Source organism: Aythya ferina, assembly GCF_964211825.1.
Source record: "Aythya ferina genome assembly, chromosome: 1".
NCBI lineage: Eukaryota > Metazoa > Chordata > Aves > Anseriformes > Anatidae > Aythya > Aythya ferina.
The window spans coordinates 181,086,600-181,108,468 of NC_140296.1; the positions used below are offsets into that span (position 1 = coordinate 181,086,600).

The window sequence follows — 21,869 nt, forward strand, 5'->3', positions numbered from 1 at the left end:
AAAGGTAATGCTCCTATATAAAGCAGACCTTTGCTATTCTGCATACATGGATGTATCTGTTTTTCACCAATTCAAGTACAAGACAGAAACAGTCCTAGTGCTTAAGGTGCTTCCAGAGTAAAGATCAAGACCTGATTTAGCTAAATCTCTCTAGAGCTACTGAGGATGAGGTCTTAGGAGAATGGTAGTACTTTCTGGTGGGTTAAATAACTTAACTCTGGAATGATTTTTTTTTTTTTTTCTGTTTGTCTTCTATCTCCTTAATACATGTTTGTTTGTTTGTTTTCTCTCCTATGTAATTTTTCATACCACAAGTTCTCTTATGACTTATCTCCTGTCTTCTGATCAGAATGACTATAATCACTAGTTTCATATGTAGGTTACAGTCCCTGGGACAGGTGCCGATGTACTATTTCCCATTTTTCCTGACCCTTGGAAAAACTGATTGCCCCAGAATCTGCAGGAGACTGAGTCTCAGTTTCTGACAATCTAGCACACCTAGCCTAGGAAAGACAGCTTCAGTAGGCTTGGGAGGTGGCTGCAGATACAGCAAATATCATTCTTAGAATTTTAACTGGAGAGTGAGTACAGAGTTGTTGTTATTGTTGTTGTTTGTTTTGTTTTGTGTGTAAGAGTGGCTTCATAATTTAGAAGTTTGCATTACTTGCTGTACTACAGAAAACATTTCTTCTGTCTGTTAGAAAAGATGACAGCCATTCCTCAATGTCATAGATCTGGTCTCAGTTATTCATGATCTTTTCACAGAGGCTTGTTCTCAGCTGCAAGTCATACGTAGGTTAGCATTTTATGGTTCTCAAAACAATACATAGTTGCCATGGGAAGGAGATTCATCATCAATCTCTAGTCTATCAAATGACAAGTTTACTATATCAATAGTATTTTTCTTTCATTCTACAGTTAATACTGATTGTGATTGGCGCTATAACAGTAGTCTCAATATTACAACCCTACGTTTTCCTGGCATCAGTGCCTGTGATAGCAACCTTTATTGTGTTAAGGGCATACTTCATCCACACTTCTCAGCAGCTGAAACAACTGGAATCTGAAGGTATGAGCAGAAAAATTAGTAGACTCCTAAATCTGCAACAAATCAATTGAGAAGTGATTCACCCTTTCACCTCTTCTTTGCCTTTTCTCTTGTAAGATGCTATTGTCCCTGCAAGCAGAACACAAATCTCCTTAGGAGCACTGCTGCTACTGATCCAGACAATACTGAGTGCTCTGCTGCCAAAGAGCAATGGAGAAGACCTATTTAAAGCTGGGCTTTATCACCACTGCAGCTGAAAACAAATAAAGTCCTGACATACAGATTTTTGATAGTAAACTTAACGTGAAAAAATGTGGTCAGGCTTTTTATGTGCCCCAAGAGTTTCTTTCTTTATAAGAAAAAAATACGTCTGTATATTTCTTTCATGACTACAAATAATTCTTATTTCTGAATAAGTTATTTGACTAAATTTCTTTTTCTCCCCCTACTATGAAGTCTCATATACCCCATAAAATGGAAGAAATGATTCTGAAGTATGGGTTTGCAGATCAGGACTGTGGTCTGGCTTTACAGCAAACTGGCAGACCCTCGGTTAGTAATTTGTGAATCTTAAACACTGATGATCATCTTCACTTTTACTCATGCATAACTCTGAACGTCCTCAGATATAAATTTAAATTACTTTCATGTTCACAGAGATCCAGTATCGTCTCACCACTTTAAACAGATTGTGCAAAATCTGCTTAAAGTTACCACCATGTCAGTAGAGTGGAATCCAGGGCATTACAGTACTCTAGCTGTGCTAAGCAAGCAACAAAAAAACCCACAACCTTCACCTGATGGACTTTGCAGAACTGTAGGAATTCATTTTGGCTGGGGAGGAGCCTTCTTTCCCTTGTGACATCTTACAGCAGACCAGGAGTTACCCCAGGTAGCATGCCAAATATGAGGAATTAAAAGACACTTTAAGTGTCTTCCTGGCAAGACACTGAATGGAACTTCAACCCATTCCCACAAATGCTGTTGTTGTATAGGATGTTGTTGCTGGGATTACTTAACATAAATTAAACCAATGATAGTAGTTACACTGCTGAGAGTTAGAGCACAGGGCTGTGTATTTTTGTGATATCAAAGGTATTTTCTTATGAGTGTTTATGATGTTTCTTATTTAAACACTTTATAGCTCGGAGTCCAATATTCACACATCTTGTTACAAGCTTAAAAGGACTATGGACGCTGAGAGCTTTTGGGAGGCAGCCGTATTTTGAAACCTTATTTCACAAAGCTCTGAACCTACACACAGCAAACTGGTTCCTCTACCTGTCAACGCTGCGTTGGTTCCAGATGAGGATAGAAATGATTTTTGTTGTCTTTTTCAGTGCTGTGGCTTTCATCTCTATTGTAACTACAGGTACAGTAACTTTATCTTTACTGGAATACTGAAATGCAAAACTTGCTTCTGCTCAACAGCTCAGCTGTAGACTCTTCTGATGGAAATAAATCATTGTACAGTCCAGCATACATTGGACTCACTGATTTATGTCAAAAAATTGAAAATATGATTTACTTAAAATAGAAATTATACAATCTTGTCTGCAATCTGCTGTTGTAGAAGACTCATAGAAAGGATTAGTTTGCAAATAATATCTGAGGGGCCAGAACTTTCTTTTCTTGACTCTGATGGTTATAAAAGTAATCCTGTGGTTTCTAAACCACATTAATGTAACCAAATGAGTGTACCAAAAAGTTTGGATGGTGATTATCATCTGTATTGCTTGACGTTGTTCAGTAAATCAAGGTTAATATTCCTCCCATTTTGCAAATGCCTGGGTAAGACATGGAAAGTTTTAATGATCTCTTAAAACCACATCAATAGCAGAAGTACTCATTCAGTTTTCTAATTCCCACCCACTGACCTTTTTCCTGATGTGAAGTATTGCAAATTCCATTCAAAATATCCATCAAAATGAGATAAGACAAAAGAGAATGGCTGTATACCTTATTATCTTGCTTGCATTTGAAATGCTGTCTGTGGCTGGGCCAGGTGTAGCTAGTCATGGCAAGCAGTGTAGGAGCTGAAAATTCCCAACATGTTGGAACAATTCAATTTTGTGGAAAAACTCAAAACTCAGCAGGTTTAGCTACAAATAAATTTTAATACAAGTTTTAATTCAGTATACTTTTATTTTGTAAGTTTTTTGTTTGTTTGTTTGTTTGTTTTGTTTTGTTTTGTTTTTAATCTTTATTCTCAGGCAGTATACTCCTTCTTCCCAGTTTTACATGGAAATTTTTATTCAGGATCTGGATATAGTTTAACTACAATGAAAACTGATGAACAAGGAGTTGCTGATTTTGTGAATGAGGTTATTTTCTCTAACAACATCCAAATGTAATTTGATCATATTTCAGTGTTGAGAAAGAATTATATAAAAGTGCACATTTCATCCAGTACTGTATTGTGTATGAAATATTATCCTCTGTTTACTGTACTGGGAGCTCTTATGACTCTTGGAAGGGAAAAGAAAAAAACACATACTTTCTATATGAAAATGTGCATCTACAGTACTTTTGTTACCTAGGAGACTTTTAATTCCTCTAAGATTCATAGGGAAACAATATTGCATCTCCCCTTTTCATTTTTTATTTTGTAGACCTAGTAGTTTTTTTCTCCATTTTTTTTTTTTTCAGGAGTTTGATGACTAAACTGTGAGTCTTTTTGTATTATCAAAAAAACCATGTTTTCTCCATAAAATAAAAGAGAGAATTTGAATATGTATTTTAAGATGTTATATGTATCTTATATATTGTATTTGGTATATACATATTATTTTCCTGATCTCTGTTAGCTTTTTATTTGCATTTAAATTGAATGTATTTTTCTCTCTGCAGGTGAGGGACTAGTCACACTTGGCATTAGTCTTACTTTAGCCATGAACATCATGGGAACCTTGCAGTGGGCAGTAAACTCAAGCATAGATGTGGATAGCTTGGTAAGCATAAATTGTGTTGTGCTGTTTGTGTTGAGGAATTGCTTTATTTTATTGATTGTGGATGTTCACTGAGTTATTATCAGACTTGTATGCCAATCAAACCTGTCAGGGAAGTTCTCCTTATACCATTCGCAGAAACCTACTGGCTTTGGCAAAGCACCCGCCAAGTTTTTCTATGATCAGAAGTATTCCAGGACTAGAAGAGAGAACAGCAAATACTTGCATTTGAGGATTCAGATTGCGCATGTAGCAGTGATGGGAGAACTTCGGAAAGACTTGGTGTTGTTTTGTTACGGTTATATATCTAATCAAACCTTACTTGGTTGACTTAAGGACTTTGCACAGCAGATCATAATGAATGTGTTTGAGCTCCTTTCATGCAAAATTAATAGTGATAGGCATTTTTCCTAGACTTACTTTATGGTCTTTTTCTGGTTTCATTTAAAATAACCTATAAAATAAGGCTTTGGAGTTGTTCTTGATTATCTCTTTAATTTGTGTAGTTAGTTCATTAGTTAGGACTGACTTTAGGGTTTAAGGCAGAATATTTCACATGGTCAACTCATCATCATTTATTTGTTGAGATGTGAGAGGCAGACAGGAAACTCATAAAAGAATATATTTGTTCCTACAGTTTTCATCATACATGAGCTTAAATGTATGAAAGTTTCATATTTTATTTTTAAGTTTAATAATTACACTTCAGGCATTCTAGGGTTCATTTTGGACAGAAGAATTCTTCCAACAAAATTCAGAAGTCACATAAACTGTAATTACATCTGTTAAAAAATTCTGAGAAAAAAAAAAATCTCCCACATCCAGTCATACCCCCTCTGAATCCTAAATTAGCTTCTCAAGTCAACTATTTTGGCACTGGGAAACAAACAACTTTTACAGGAGATCTTGGAGACCATTAGATCCTGATTAGCTGAAATGAGTTATTTAAAAAAGAAATGGGGCAGACGGTGACAGTGAGGGAATATTTGCCAGTTCAGGGTTTTTTTAAAATAAGTAATTCAACTACCCTCATCCTGAAGGAAATCCTTAAGAGCCCTAAAACTGGGAATTAACCACTTACAACATCTAATCTCTTGTTTATGTGTATGATTAGTGATAGTCCAGAAAGCTGACTTCCATTCAGGGACACATTTTTTCCCTATCCACCAATTGTTTTATGATGATTCTTCCTTGGGTTATTAGAATAGCCTGTCTTGAAGGGCAAGCAATTCGTGCAAGAGCTTTCTTGACATAACTGCAAGAGCAGCTGAACTGCAGCTCTGTGACCAATACAAAGCAAAACATGCCATTGGTAAGGCATGATGGTGACAGCAACATTCAGACAGCTCTCTTGCATAGTATTTTAGCCCTATAAGGCGTAACGTTATCATTTGAAATACAACAATCTGTATGAGAATCATATTTAGCTATTATACTGCTTAATGCAAACAGATGACATTTCACAAAAGAGCAACTGAAAATCTTACTGTGGGATTCAGAGGGTGATGGACACATTAGTGTTTTAATAAAGAAGAACATCTTCTTTCTAAAATACACTGATGTATCATCCATTAGTAGCAATAAAGAAGTAACTTCATTCCCTTTCCAAAGTTGCAATTTGCCTTAGGTGTTTGTGAATTCTTTTCTCTATATTAAGACAAACCGGAGTACTGGAGCACCGGTTTCTATTAATGACAAGTTCTATTAATGACAGTCTCCTAAGTTGCCTTAGTTTATAGACAGATGGTCTGGACTTGTTTTGTCAGTGGATGGCTGCCCATCCCCATCGCATGGGTGTTTAAGTATCTCATGTGCCAGGCTCATAGATATTCCTGTTTTTCCTGACATTCAAAAGCTGCTTTTGTGCATGAAGAAATAAGAACAGCTTCATGGTTTTGAGCTAATACTGCCTCACTGGGTGATGCAGTTTTATTATTTTCTATACTTTGTATTGTCTACATTTCAAACTTCTCCCCCCCTCCCCTCCCTTTAAAGTCTTTTACAGTCATTTGGTTAAAGATGGCCTGCAAAGCCCTACATGTGTGCCTGGTGTAGTGCTCTGTTTTGGTTATAGTTCTCCCAGGGGGTACTCCAAAGCTCCCCACAGTACCAGACCAGTAAGAATTGATGCATCTCCATGTCTCCAGTAACACATATGCACACACTGTTCTCGATGACATTACTCCTGCCCTTCTTTGAGCTGTGACATCCATGCTTACCAGCCGGCACACAAGTGTGCCTGAGTACTCACAGTTGTAGGTGGTGTCTTTGGTTGTCAGATAAGCTGGTATTTTCTGCAAGTGATTGAAGCCCATTGCTGATGACACAGCTGCTGCAATTAGTACATAACATTAACCTTATGCTGATTATTTTTTACAAAATATGCAAGATATGGGACACTAGAGAAGTAAGTGCAGACAAAAGGACAGGAAGGTAGGAGAATAGGTAAACAGGATCATGTGAAGAAGGAAAAAATGTACTAGAAGAAATACTGGTCAAAGAGATTGGTATGTGGCAAATTTGACTTAATTCCATGCAGTCTCCTTCTACAGCTTTCTGTGATGCTGGCATACATTTTCAAGCAATCTGAGTTTCTAGTTTCTGGATTTTTGTTTTACATGCACAGATATACTCTTCTTTGAAGTGATTTCTGTTAAATCTTATTTGGTTCTAGCTGAAAAATCCCTATTGTCTTTTAATACCCCGTAATGGTTTTGGCATTTTGTTCTCTCAACTCCTGATACTTTATCTACTCATTTTCTCCTTTTTTTTTTTTTTTTTTTTTTTTTTTTTTTAAACATATGTTGGTCACTCTGACAACTATCCATTGTTTCATTTAAAGCTAACAGTTAGGCTAGATTTATCTCCTCACTTTGATCATTTCTACTAAAACCTCTTTAGCTGGTCTTCTTTTTTTTTTTTTTTTTTTTTTTTAATCCCACCAGGCAGTCTCATTACATATGTTTTATATATATATATATAAAATATATATATTTTTTTTCTCTGTAAGGAAATAAAAAACAACTTTTTCATTAACAGATGCCTTCACAGATAAGCATTGGCTAGTCCCAGTGGAATGTTAATGCTTTATAGCCTCCTCCTTCACTGATGTGTATCCTGCAGGAGCAGCACTAAAACTGGGAAGGACAATTCCTTTTATCAGGGAACAAGAAGTTGCCATGCTTTCACTGTTGCCAAGATTACTCATGTAAGGAGATATAAAAAGAATCCCCAAAATAGATATTAAAAACACTCTTGCTAAACTTCATAGTGCCCCATCCTGTACATCACTGATGCTGAAGAATTATAGTGCATGGTAGAGAAGGGAACCAAAGAAAAAATTAGGAAAAATAATGTTGCTTTTACAGCTGGTTTTCATGCTTTTGTTTTTCCATGCTATTTCTCTTTGAACCTGTTTAACTGGTAATTTTTAACTAGGAAATGATCTCTATATACATTTTACTATGGTCATCAGAAAACCTGAGAACACTGTTAGTCTAGTAAAACTTTAGAAATTGTAAAATTGACTTGACTGTATAATCTGCATCATAGTGACAGCTCTCAAAATGAAGGGCACAGAATCAACAAGAATCTGTGAGAACGTTTTCTTTTCTGTCTGAAAAGCAATACGAGAAAGAATAAAAATATCATTAGAAGTTTGTACTAAGTATTTCAATTTTGCAGTTTGGAAGAGGATTATATGACCTGTAAGTGCAGCCAAAACATAACAGCAAAATATAAGAAACCTTGGTAATAACATATGGTCTGCCTGTACTGACCCAGTTTTCACAATGACTAACTGCACATTTTTTGTTTGTTTGTTTGTTTTTCACAACTTGAGCCATTGGACCAATCCCTCATAGCGTTTCTCAGATGCACGCTGCATGTTGTGGGTGGCCTGTTTTTGAGGGGCTGGTGTGTGCAGCACTGCTGTTAAACACAGTGCCTATCCAGTTTGGAGAAAGTAACTGCTCTTTCTAGCAGAAGAATATAGGGCCTTATGAAATGAATAGTATTAAGTTACTTGTAAAAGAATTACTTCTTCCACAATCTGGAAACACAGGTTACATAATTATATTATGAATTCTCATCCAACGTTAAGAGTTTAAGTGATATTAATGAGAAAGTAAATTAAAGAATTTGTAATGTTATTAAAATTTCAGTAAAATACAATTAGGCAAGGCTTAAAATAGTGTATTGTGAACTAGACATTTTTAGCTGAAAGTAGTAAATATACTCCTTTATTCTAAAGCATTAGTTGGAGAATGTGAATGTAGCAGGTAAATTGCTGATGGGAATAATGGATAAGAAACTTGCTGTCACCTACACTATACCTGTCATTATGAATGACAGAACATATCTACCAGTGAAAGGAAGAATGGATATCATTGTAAAATGTTGCTGACATTTATGCTGAATTCTGCCCAGATCTAAATCATAATGCAAATTACAGAATCGGGAAAGCATCTTTTTGAATTGATTTAAAGTATTAAGTTGTCTAAAATATCCTCACGTGTGAAGTGATTGATAAATCTGTCAGGGGAGCTTGGAAACAGAGATTAAATTTTCTGTTATAAGGTAAGGCTCGTTGGCCAGATGTCTTCCTAGCAGATTTTAGCTATTTAGTAGCAGGATCTTTGGGGCAGTTACAGAAGTTCATTGATCTTGACAAAACCAGGAAAGAATACGCAGTATTTGTGAAGCTGTGATATTTCTAAAAATATAAGATTTCAGGTTAAAAAAAAAAAAAAAAAAAAAAAACAGAAAAAAAAAAAAACCCTGCAACTAAAATAAATGCATGGTGTTCATTGAGGGGGTTTACTAAACACAGTCAGACAGGAAAACAATTGTCAGTCTTGTCCAAGGTCCTTCTGTTTTCATTACCAACATGAGATGCCATTCATATGTTAACATGATGAGTACCATGCCTTTCCATCTTGCACACTAGTTGAGATGGAAATTGTGATTGATAGGCTTGCATGTTAGCATGCCTTTCAAAACTTCTGTCACAGTTTTATTTCAAGGTGATGAGAAATGAAAGCAATTTTCCTAATAGTTCCTGGTATTATTTATATTTGCTTCCAAATTGAAAATCCACCTAACAATATTTCAATCTGGATCAAAGAGCAGGAAGGAATGATAATACATCAAGTAGAATGAGTTTACAGAGGGAATACAAAAACATTTAAATAAGGTCAAAGACGTAAAAATAGATTTCCATAATGTCTTTAAAGAGAGAGATCTGGGAGTACGGATTAGAGAACAAATGCTAATAATAAGGCCCAAACAGTCCTGGATGCAGTAGCAATGTGTGTATATATTTACTTACTTATCTTGTACTTAATTGGACTTAATGACCAATAAGAATTGATACGGTCTTATAGCTTACTCTTGCTTTCAAAAGTAAAATGTTGGCAAAATAAAGACTGTAGTTAACTCAATCAGGTGGACTAAAGTGCATAGGAACCTGGTTGTAGAAGAAACTCATGTCTGCTTGAAGTGAGGGGTTGGAATTTGTTTCCTGTGTAGCATGGGAATAGCAGCAGGAAATTATGGAGACTCTAAAACCACTGGTATTAACAACATTCTCTAGAAGCATATTAGTAATGAGAGTCTCCACAGAACGAAAACAAGCTATGCATTGGAGATCAACAAGCATAAAGAGAAGCACAACTTGACAAAATCAGAGTTAGATTTGCAAATGGCCCAAGCTTTAGACAAATACTTGGTCTCAGTTTTCAGTAATGACAGTGTTTAATATTGGGAGTCGGAAGTGGAGTGGAAGGTAGGAATGGGATTTATAATCTCTGAACGGGAAATTACATGAAAAACAAACAAACAAACAAACAAAAGTCTAGTTGTAGATACATAATGCAAATAAACACCTAAGGTATAATCCTGGTCTCCCTAAATTTCCTGTACAGTCAGTGGAGAGTTACATACACCACCACTGAGTTGGTCCATCTAAAAGTGGAGTCTTTAACTGAATGTGATTGGGTTCTGCAGTTGGGCATTTCAGTTTAACCTGTAAAACTGGGCTGGAATAAGGCAGACCAATGCACTCATACTGGGTGGGACTGGACCCAGTTCAGAGTTCATCGCAGAGTTCAGATAGAACTGTCTGAGAAGCTGGAGATCTGGTAACTGCTGCTTTAGATGAACTCACCAGTCTGGCAGTGGTGGCACATGATAACAAACATTACTTTCAGTTAAAAAGGAGAGATTAGAAGTCACTGATGCCACCAGCAGATTGTTAGTCTGATGGCAGAATCTTCAGAAACTAGTTTGAAGAAGTAAGCAAAGATGCAGTGCTTACAGAGGGAATAAACTCAAGTTTGCTGAAATTAGGTTGTGTCAGACTAACCTGATAACTGTGTTTGATGATTTATTTTCCAGACAAAAGTAATGCAGTAGATCTGATCTGATCTGTCTTCTGGAAAGCACTGGCTCTAGCTGTGTTTCAGAAATTATATAAATGAAGGGAGATCAGGATTATTACAAAACTGTAAACTAGTTAATGAATTGGATAGAAAGGAAAAGGCATTAAGCTGTAAGTATTAAGCTGTAGACAGGCTACTCAACAAAGATTAGGTTTGTGACTGAGCTAGTTTTAATCTTTTTTTTTCTAATGCTCTCAACAAAGGAAAAAAAAATGTGTTGAAGAAATCTGCCAAAGGCACAAAGCTGAAGGGCAGCGTCAGCACAAAGAACACTGAGAGTTAAAAGGTATTAGGTGACCTCAGATGACAAATATGAAACAGATTTCAGTAAACAAAGTGCAAAGGCTTAACTTAGAGACTGCTAAGAATAACCTCTCTTGTAAGTAAGAATCTCTTCGGTTAGAAATGCCTGAGGTGGAGGAAAGCTTGGCTGACCACTGCTTGATCAAAGGACGACTATAAAATGTGATTGTGAAGTAAAGAATATGTGTTAATAGAGTTAATATGGTAAATATAGGTAGGAAAGTACCAATGCATTTGTACCACGTCCCTGTAAACATCATCCAAAATGTTGTATATGTTCTGATCAGCCAGGAAAGATTAATTTGAACTGGGATGTCTGGAGAAAGAGAACATATGCTAAGAAAGAGGCTTAAACTTGGATTTTCTTTAGTCCTGGAGAATAAAGGGTGACTCGATCCAAGATGGTCCCCCACAAATAGGTGGGGAAAGCAGCTAGGAAAAAAGAACTGCTTAGAATTTAAAATTTTAAAATGCCCAAGAACAAACCTGCCCTGAAAGTATGTTTTATGATGACCTGAGCAGTGAAGTTATAGTGAAGGAGATGAACTAACTATCTATTTACTTGACCTGTTTATAAAAGGTTATGTATGAGGTATGGAGGATTACTTCTAGTCCTGCACTTTGAAAATTCACCAAGACAGCTATAAGCAGATAGCAATTTCTGTCTGAAGTCCATGACTTGATAACTTCACATAATATGCACAATTACATATGTAAAAATAATTACGATGGAACTTCCTTCTATTTCTTTTTCTAAAAATCTGTAGATAATCTCTCATAAATATTCAGATGATAATGTCTGATGACCATACTCTTTACTTGATCATAAAGCTTTGCAGCTTTCAAATTCCATGTATTCTGCTGATCTTTGAAGACTAATCATTATTTAAAGAAATTCAGTTTTCAGGTAGGGCAACGCCCTACAGGATGAAGACTCCAGGATTTCTTTCATGTTAATAGTTTGCTTTCATATATACAGTTCATCTACAGTTTTCACAATACATTATAAAGAAAAACAACAACAACAACTATTGTGCCCATTTTAAAATAAAGCAAGCAGAATCACATGCTTGGCCAGTGTTGAGAGTACAAGAGAAAGAGAATCTAGAGCTCTATAAGTGAAGTAGCCTACCTTTTAAAATTATATCACAGTATATCTTATACAGAAAAGAGACTCACTGTTCTGGCTAGGAATTAGGAATAATTTTATTTTGTTTTGCTTGATAACTAAATATAATTAGAATACTGTTTGTTTTGATTCCTAGATGCGGTCTGTCAGCCGGATATTTAAATTTATTGACATGCCAACAGAAGAGATGAAAAACATTAAGCCACAGAAGAATAATCAGTTTTCAGATGCCCTTATAATTGAAAACAGGCATGCAAAGGATGAGAAGAACTGGCCATCCGGGGGCCAAATGACTGTGACGGACCTTACGGCCAGATACATTGAAGGAGGAGCTGCTGTCCTGGAAAACATTTCCTTTACAATAAGTTCAGGGCAGACGGTGAGGCACTGTTTTGTTGTCTTTGATCTGACTTCTATTAATTATGGAGGTGTCATTATAAACCTATTTATTGACTCAGTAAGTTTTTGTAAATGGAAACATGAAATTATTGAAGAACAAGGTAATCATCAAAATGACCTGAATGACAGAAATGTCTGAAAAAAGAGCTCATCTGTATGATTATTAGCTATGGACAAAAATCGCAAGGATAATCATTAATGGCTTAAGTATCCTAGAAGTCTTGAAGTTATTTACACCTCAGTGAAGCATGGTGAGGGTGTTTGAGCAGAATAAAAAGGTAAAATATATATGCAGCAGTTCTCCAAGTCCTCTTGCGGTGCCTGAAGCTTGTCTCCTTCTCCTGTGGACAAGGAAGTGTGCAAATGAGCACAGATGCTGGGGGCACACTGACCCAGGTGGAACAGGGCACAAAAGAATACCGGCTGGTGTGCCAAGGGTATCAACGCACCAGCGGCTCGGCGGTCAGAGGGGTGTTCCACGGGTACTGTAGGCTATGCCAAATTATTATATAGCAAACAATAAACAGTTCTATTCTTTAAAAGGTTTACCACCCCCTAACTAATCTTAGTGCATGTGTGGAGTTACGTTCAAGAAAGAGCTCTCTTTTCAGGGCAGCACTTAGGCAGGTGTCGAACACTCTGCTTGAGGTTCACGCTGAGGTATCATCCCCAGTAGGGTGGAAAGAAAGACTTGCAAGATCTCCTGTGCTTAAGCTGTATGGATGAAGAGCCAATTTTAACTCTGTCACCTAGATGGGAAAACAGGTTCAGCGACAATGCTCTGGCCTCGCCATGAGGCAGCTCTCAGCTCCTTGTTTGAATAGCATCAGACTCTGCCAGATTTCATAGATCTGTATTAGTTTACATGAACTGAATGTTTCATCTGCTAAGTTTGAGGGCATCAACACTTTGATACTGGGGGTCTGACTTCCAGCAGCACCATCCTGAAACCACTCTGCCTATGGAGAAGAGGCAACCTGTGATTCCTGGAGTGTGGAGGTGTTGGTGCTGCTGCAGTCCGGTTGATTTACTTCCTGGAAAATCCATTGAAGCAGAGGAGTAATGGGAATGAAAGATACTTTTGTACTGTACAGAGGAGGGGCAAAGCAATTAAAACAAAGATCCTTTTACAATGACTATGATTTAGACATTTTATCCAATTCCACTGATGAACCCTGCACTCACAGGTAATGTGTCCAGAATTGGAGCATGCTCCTTAAACTGAAGAAGATTTGTAGGGAAGCAAGGGAAAAGCAAACATGAACAGGGAGAGCTCTCATCTGCTGAAGTTGCTGGTGACACATAGCATAGACATTTGCTTGTCTTGTTTGGTCTGAGGCACTGCTGTGGAAAGGATGCCAGGTAGCAGGAAGAGTCCTCACATCACCTCCACATTTATATTGTCATCTGACAAACACAGCCCACACTTGGGGACCACAATTCAGATTAGCTGTATAAAATCCAGTTATTGAAAAAGTCAGTATTGCAGCTTTGGCTGGTGGTTACAGAATAAAAAAATAATATATAAGCAAATTTATGTCCTTTGGCTAAGCATAGACTAGTGGATTGTCTTTCCTAGTTAATTCTGAAGGTTTACACCAGCAAAACAGAGCCTGGAGCAGTGTCTCATTCAGCCCTTGCTGTAGGCTTTTATCATTCCCAAATGAATGGCATACACCATCCCACTGAGAGCCATTTGGATTGCTCTCCGCTGCTAAGATCTCTTAAGTATTGCTGCCTTAGTCTGTGGTTAACGTGTGAGCAATATTAAGTGTTTGCTTTTATGAATTTGCATTGCAGGTGGGCCTTTTAGGAAGAACTGGTTCAGGAAAAAGCACTTTACTTTTTGCATTTTTAAGACTGCTGAATACAGAAGGGGATATCCAGATTGATGGCATCTCCTGGAACACAGTCAGCTTGCAGCAATGGAGAAAGGCCTTTGGAGTGATCCCTCAGGTAATGAAAATATTTTATAGGCAGCAAAAGGGCAATTGTGTACCTTTATTTTTATTGATTGTATATCCATACACATGAAGTTACCTTTAGGGTGAAAGGTAGCTGTTTTAGGATAGGAAGCAGAAAAAGAAAAAAAAAAAAAAAAAAAAAAAAAAGCAAAGATTTTGTGAAAGGGGAAATTGGAGGGATGGAAGCGATAACTTGCAGAAAATGCTACATTTTGAGAATTTCTGTTACCCTTACAAGAACTGTTCTAAAAAATGAGAAGTTACACTCAAACAAAAGTTTAGAGCCTGCTTATCTCTCTGCCTCTGAAATGGTTTACATGTTGATTCAAAATAAGATGGTGCCACCTAAAGAAAAAAATACAGTCAGTGGTGTTCTTACCTCCTGTTTTATAACCATCATGTTTTATGTTTAATGTGTCAATACTATACATTAGTTATTTTATTTAATAGGCTAGTAGCAGTTTTAGAGTCATGCCCTGAAATTCATAGAACTCTATAATGGTTTGGGTTGGAAGGGACCTTAAAGACCGTGTAGTTCAATCCCCCTGCCATGTGCAGGGACACCTCCAAGCAGACCAGGCTGCCCAAAGCCCCATCCAGCCTGGCCTTCAGCACCTTCAGGGATGGGGCATCCACAGCTGCTCTGGGCCTCACCACCCTCTGACTGAAGAATTTCTTTGTAACATTATTGCTTCTCCTATCATTACATTCCTTTACACAGAGTCCCTCCCCAGCTTTCCTGCAGGCCCCCTTTAGGCATCAGAAGGCCACTGTAAGGTCTCCCAGAGCCTTCTTTTCTCCAGTCTCAACAACCCCAACTGCCTCAGCCTGTCTTCATAAGAGAGGTGCTCCTGTCTCTGATCATCTGTGGACTTGTTCCACGTCCTTCTTGTGCTAGGGGCCTCGGAGCTGCACACAGTGCTCCAGGTGAGGTCTCACAAGAGCAGAGCAGAGGGGGAGAATCCCCTTCCTCACCCTGCTGGCCATGCTGCTTTTGATGCAGTCCGGGATATGGTTGGCTTTCTGTACTGCAAGTGCACATTGCTGGCTCATGGTTTTTCATTTACCAGTACCCCCGAGTGCTTTTCCACAGGGCTGTTCTCAATCCACTCATTGCCCAGCCTGTATCTGTGCTCAGGATTGCCCCAACCCATGTGCAGGACCTTGCCCTTGACGTTGTTGAACCTCCTGTTGTTTGCACAGGTCCACCTCTCAAGCCTGTCAAGGTCTCTCTGCGTGGAATCCCTTCCCTCCAGCACATCATCAGTGTCGTTCCTCTTTGTGTCATTCACAGAGCTGCTGAGGGTGCAGCAATTCGCCAGAGGCAGCAATTTTTAAGCACTTTGACCTTGCCAGAGCAGCCTCTTCCTTCACTGCCAGCTACGCCAGGCAGTCACTGCTCAGGTTCTCCTCCTGGCCCAGCTCTGCCCACCAGGCTGAGCCTGGCTGACTGCCCCGTGGCAGCTGATCTGTCACCCTTTCTTCTATGCTCTGCAACTCTTTCATTTCTGTCTAGTCCTGTAAACTTTTATTTGTTTATTACCACTGGTTCAGTGCTGTCAGCATGACTTTTGGTTGCAAGCAAGAAAAAAAAAGTCACCCTTTCAGGTCAAGGTAGCTGTGCTGTGGATTGTAAATACAGCTGTGTCTAGATTGGCAAAGATTGCCTTGATGGTTTAGTATGTAGAACAGGTATGTTATATGACTTGTTGAAGGGTGTTTTTGTGAGAGTAAGTTGTCTCCATTGGGATATTTTCGTGATATAGTATAACTTTCTGTGTGAGAAGGGGCTTCCCTGTCTCTCCCATAATAATCCTTTGCTTTCACCCTTTTCCTCCCTTTGGGATGTGGGTGCCCAGCAGGGTTTTTGTTTTCCATCTACAGATAGCCTTGAGAAGGCATGAGCTGGAGAGAAAACTGAATGCGTTGTTACTAGTAGCCTTGCTGTCACTTTGAAAACTATGATTAGTAATTCCCATAGATGAGAACTCTCTGCAGAATCACTGATGGTATGGGAAACATCACTCTGCAGCCATCAGCCAAATGTGAGAAATGTTAATGACGTGAGCAATGTAACTTGCTCTTCTGCTAGTGAGACACATTGTTTGTTGTTCAAGTCACACATTTAATTCAGTTTGGAAGTCCATGATACATGGATCAATGCCAAAAAATCTCAGCCCTGCATTCTCTGGAAATCACAAGTTGCCAGTCTGTTTCCGTGCTTCATTTTGCAGCTTCTGTCCAAATCTCTTTCTGAGAAACCTCACATTATACCTCAAAAGCTCCCACATTCAGAGTGAAATAATGTTTTCACCAGTATTTTCCCAGCAGGGAAGAGAAATTACTTATGCCACTCCGCCTTTTCCACCAGAACAAAGAGAGCCTTTTGTTCTCTGCCATTCACCTGCAGCTTCAGAATGAAAAAAAATAAATAAAAAAAAATCACCTTTCCTTTCCTGGGAGGCTGGCCTATAACAACACATGGATGTTCACAGCCTTAGGAGAGAGGCTGCACTAACAACAAGAGAACAGAGCTAGTTTGACCTGAGGCATGCTTCCTCATGAAAATTTCCCAGCATTGTTCTTCTCCTCCTAAATTTTGTAATTTGAAGGAAAAAAAGCTACTTTTCCTCCATGGGAACGTCATGGGATGTCTGCGTAGCACCTACGGAGTCCTAATGGCAGCACGTACTGCACTCTGCTCCAGGCAGGAGGTGCTGAAAGAGCCTGAGAGGCAGTCAGGGCTCACACTGAGCCAGAGCAAAGGCAAAGATCCATCTGCTCCTCTCAGTATATCAAATGCAGCTGTCAGTGCACGAACTGGTAAATCATATAAAACAAGTTTCCTGGAGCACCCACAAGGAAGTTCCTTCCTGCACCTCATCAGAGGCTGGCGCTGGTTAAGCACAGCCTAAACCACAGCTCGGCTCCTACAGGATGTTTGTAATTCTCATGTAAAAAAGTAACTCAGCGATAACAGGCTGCTGGAAGCACAATCACAGCCCATCATCCCTTTTTACGGGCAGTCCTTTCTGATGCTTCTTCCACAAGACTTTCCCCACCACATTTCCAATGTGTTTGGTGAGGAAAGCCAGCTGCATCCGATTTCATCACACTGAAGCTCTTCTGCATACTGGTCCTCAAGCAGATTATGTCCTGAACTATTTGATAGAGCTAGATTGGTGAAACAAACAAACAAACCCAGAAATTTATCTTTGAAGGGAGAACGGGAGATCTAGAGCCAATTTCCCATTAAAACAAAAAAGGAGAAACCTGAGATCCGTAAGGTGTCTCAGTGGATGTTTCCTTGAGCCTTGAGTGTTCTGTTCATATTTAGACTTTTAATCATCCTGGTAGATATCACAGCATTTTCTACGTTAAATACTTGGTATAGAGTTAAAATCAAGCTTATTATGGAGAACAAGATTACTACTGTTAGTGGGATTGCCAGCTGACTCCCTTTTTCTCCTTCTTTTCACTAAAGAAGTGACATTTTACAACTTTCACCTATGTACTTCCAGTTTTTCAGACGCCATCTCACTTTGTTATATCTGCCTGTCTGCCTATCTCCAGCATCAGCTTGGAGGTCGCAGGAGTGGCTGTTTTGTACCATCCCCGGTCACTCCTGTACCAGGAATCTCAGCGCCCTGGAGGCGCTAATGTGAAGGTCTTGAGGAGTCTGGATTCCTGCAGGGCATCAAGGCATGTCAGCACCACCACACCTGGGAGCATCTGCTGCCCCAGGCCCATGCACAGAACGCTGGTGGAGATCAATAAGAACCCCACAGGCTCATTCGGGACATTGTGCCAGTTATCCTCTGTGCATGGGTTCAGTGCTTCCAGGAGCACAGCACCTGTGGGAGGCAGGGGTTTTAGTAGCTTCAGGAGAGCTTTGAACCTTACAGAACTGGTTCCAAAAATGGTGCCAAAGATCTTCATTACTCACATGCTCTTATGGTTGACTGTAAATATTTTAATGTCAATGCAGTCAGTAAAGGACACTTACAAAAACAAAACCTCCATACCTAATACTAAGGCATTCGGATAAAAATTTCATTTTTCTTTTGTGTTAATATTGTTGCCATGATATTTACAAATTGGAGGAGGCAACATGGAGGTGATATGGCCGTTACTTTAACTTCTCTGTGTGTGCAGCTGGTGTCATGGGTCTTGCTAAGGTTGCACTTGCTCTCCAGCCCTGGGCACAGGGGAACAAGGAAGGGTTCCCAAGAAGAGCAGAGTGATGGGTGCTGGCCTACGGGTCTGGCTCAGGGCTTGCGTGGGTCTTTGCGACAGCAGCTGCTCACAGCCAGGGTATTTTCACTCCTTATCAGCCTCTTGTAAACTGATCCTCGACTCTTCTGTATGCATTTCCATAGGTACGTCAGGGTCTTGGTTCTCTACACAACACTTAAATCACTTAGGGAGCTTATCTGCACAAACTGTATACCCAACACCATAACCAATACGCAGAGGCTCTAGCCACTGAGGGGGATTAGTGCCCTTTAGAGGGGTTGATTTACAATATTTGGGGTGGGCAGAACATAAACATGACTCTATTTATATTCCTAAGCCTTTTTGCTTGTGGATGGGTGTCAGCTCTGAGAAACTATTTCTTGTGTGATCACACCCATTATCAGCCTGGGCGAATATGAACAAATGACCAAGAAGGAAATGGTTCCAGACTTACTGCCAGTCTCCCCAGCCATCCAGCTCCCCTTCCACCACTTTCCTTATTCCAACTTCTTCCATATTTATAAATGACACACAAACCCATGGAGTCACTTTCCTCCTCCTCCTTCTTTTTTTTTTTTTTTAATTTTAATCTTGTAGCATTCAAGATTTTTTTTCTTTTTCTTTTTCTACTTCTTTTTAACTGGACTGTAAATGGCCCATGTGACTAACACCATATTTACCCAAGTGAAGCCTATGTGGTTTCTAATGAGCTGGGAGGAAGGGGGTGTTGAAATGAATAGAGAAAATACCAGAATTCGGGACAATTAAATATTTACCTTGAAAAAAAAAAAAGTGTATTTTGGGGAATAGCTTGCTTTTCATGCCCTACTTCTTGAAAGCACACTTATTAGAAATAACAGCAGTTTCTGTATAAAGTGGTTCCCTTTATTTCTCTCCCTGCTGCACTTCAGCAGGAATGTTATTCAGACCTATGTTCTTCAAAACTGGTTTGTTCAGTTAGCTATTCTTCACCAGTGAGAACTGAAAATACCTATTCCCTTAGTTAAGTGGATGGCGCTCAACGTGCGAACAAAACCATGCCTGACCCTGCTTCCACGGCGCTCTTATTTCCACCGCACTGACAGAAAGTGCTGCTTGCAAGGCCCTCGTCCTGCTGCACACACATAGCTCCACGCACACTGACTCACCAGCACAGGGCAGGGGGCAGGACGGTGCTGCACACATTGAGCATTCGGTGTTAGGGGAACGGTGATTATAAAGGAAAGGCGCTGCTCTTTCCCTGGTATCTGCCAAAGGTACCTCAAAGCCTGTTAGCTGAACACTCTGCTGCCTTCCCTGAGGCTCAGTTGAGTTCTTGCTTGTGGAGCAGTGAAGGGGTCTCAGGTAAGCACCTCCAGTGGCTGCAGGGCAGCAACATGGGTTTGGTTTTCTCTGCTCTCTTGAACGAGATACTTCCTTCCCTCTTACACCTCAGAAGTTACTGCCAATGGTTTGAGTCCCTTAATTAAGTAAATTAATTACAATGATTTATTTTAGCTGCTACCTTTAAACTCCTAATTAATCTTAACAAAATGATTAATGCAAACGTGTGTATAAATCACTTTGAAATCTGATGAAAGAATGCCAAGTTCCCAGGTTAGGCCAGACGGCTGACAGGCCGCACTCTGGGAAAGTATCTCCTAACTATATTGCTCAGCCCTTTTCTGCTAGAGCAGCTGGTCCTTCGCTGCTTTCAGTATCATTGGACTACCAAGACTTGTTTTAATTTCATCCAGAAATTATTTGGCTGTGAATTACTTGCATTTCAACTTATCATCTCTAAATAAATATTTTATTGTAGGAGGACAAAAGGAGAGGAAAATAATTGTCTCAAATCCTTCCTCTTGATATTTGTTCCGTATGCACAAGGAAAGAGCATGCAAATGGTAGTATTTCCCAACACAGTACTTTACATTCTTTGAGAGCAAGTTCTCCCTGCTGTGAGCAGCAGGTGTACTGAGCAAGCAGCATAGAAAGCAGCAGCTCAGTGTTATCTCATAAGAAATGTTGTGCAATCTCAGTGTCACTTGAAGAACCTCATTTCCACTGATGTGACACGCCCACCCCATGTAAAAAGAGATCAAACAAATATTTAATTTCATCTGAGTCATTGCTTTTCAAGCCACAAAACATGTATCTAAGGGATGTTTGTTTAAATCTCTTTGTCTAAACTGATGAAAGAAAGCAGAATTCAGTAGTAAACTTTAGAGCAAGAAGGATGCACTCTCAGTTCTCAGAAATGTGCATCCTCATCATCCTCTGTGGCATCAGGAAGGCAGAGGACAGAGGAGGAAGAGCACAGTGGATGTAGCATCCATCAGAGCTGCCTCTTGTGTGAGCAGCCTGCTGGGGCTGCGCTCATGAATCAGTTGTGCTGCACCACATCCCAGGGACGTGACACCGGGAGCGAGACTGAAAACATCTTTGCAGATAGGACTGGGACATGGTGAAGTGTCAGGTAACAGGATGATGCTAAAATGTGTTGGACTACAAGTGACTGGAGAAAGACAAATTCATTGATGAGGAATGACTTAAGAGAGTGTCCCTGAACATGGCCAAATGTCCACGAGGCTTTTTGCCTCAAAGTGAAATTGTGGAAGCACACACTTTGGGTTAGTGATCTTTTCTGACTATGTTTCAAATAATAAAGAGTCAAAATGATTTTAGAAAGACTTATTCCAAACTTAAAATACAGAAAAACTTTTATTCTGAAAACTGCTGAAATGGGATTTTGAATGTTTTGCAGTCAAGTTTGGGTTAGTTTTTACAAAGAAAATTGCCAAAAACTAAGTGTAAGTTTTTTTTTTTTTTTTTTTTTTTTTTTAAAAAAAAACTTTTTTTTTTTTTTCCCTAAACAATGCTTTCTAAATTTTTTAAAAATCTACAATAAACTTCATCTGGTAACTGTAGAAGGTGACTTTTTTCTCTGTATACTTTACAATTTATAATGTCTTACATGATGTTTCATATCTATCTATCTATACATCTTTTTTCTCATAGAAAGTATTCATATTTTCTGGAACTTTTCGGAAGAATTTGGATCCTTATGGGCAATGGAATGATGAAGAAATATGGAAAGTCGCAGAAGAGGTAAAACCATTCAGTGTTGTTTGTGTCCCTCTGGTGAGGTGCTTACAACAGAGTACAGTGTAGGTCAAACGACTGGCGTATCTCAACAAAGTGCTGAGAAAAGATAATGCCAGGCTATAAACCGTGTTTCCTTATTGCTTAATAAGAAAAAAGTTGCCTTTGTCAGAGTTAAAGAAAAATAAAATAAACTTCCGCACAGCACAGCCTGAGTTATTCGTGCAGTGATTTAGCATAGGTGAGGTTTTATGTACAACTCTGCTGGCTGACCCTGAGAGAAAAAGCATGGAGAAAAATGAGACAGTGAAAAATCCT

At 39.1% G+C, this 21,869-nt stretch overlaps 1 protein-coding gene across 1 annotated transcript in view; it reads left to right on the top strand.

Moving 5' to 3' along the window:
- CFTR (CF transmembrane conductance regulator) overlaps positions 1 to 21,869 on the top strand; it is an 86,420-nt gene that overhangs the window by 57,808 nt on the left and 6,743 nt on the right. The window contains exons 19-24 of the mRNA XM_084514261.1: positions 919 to 1,069; positions 2,193 to 2,420; positions 3,899 to 3,999; positions 12,005 to 12,247; positions 14,068 to 14,223; positions 21,468 to 21,557. Of these exons, the coding sequence (XP_084370387.1) occupies positions 919 to 1,069; positions 2,193 to 2,420; positions 3,899 to 3,999; positions 12,005 to 12,247; positions 14,068 to 14,223; positions 21,468 to 21,557 (969 nt within the window). The remainder of the gene's footprint in view (positions 1 to 918; positions 1,070 to 2,192; positions 2,421 to 3,898; positions 4,000 to 12,004; positions 12,248 to 14,067; positions 14,224 to 21,467; positions 21,558 to 21,869) is intronic.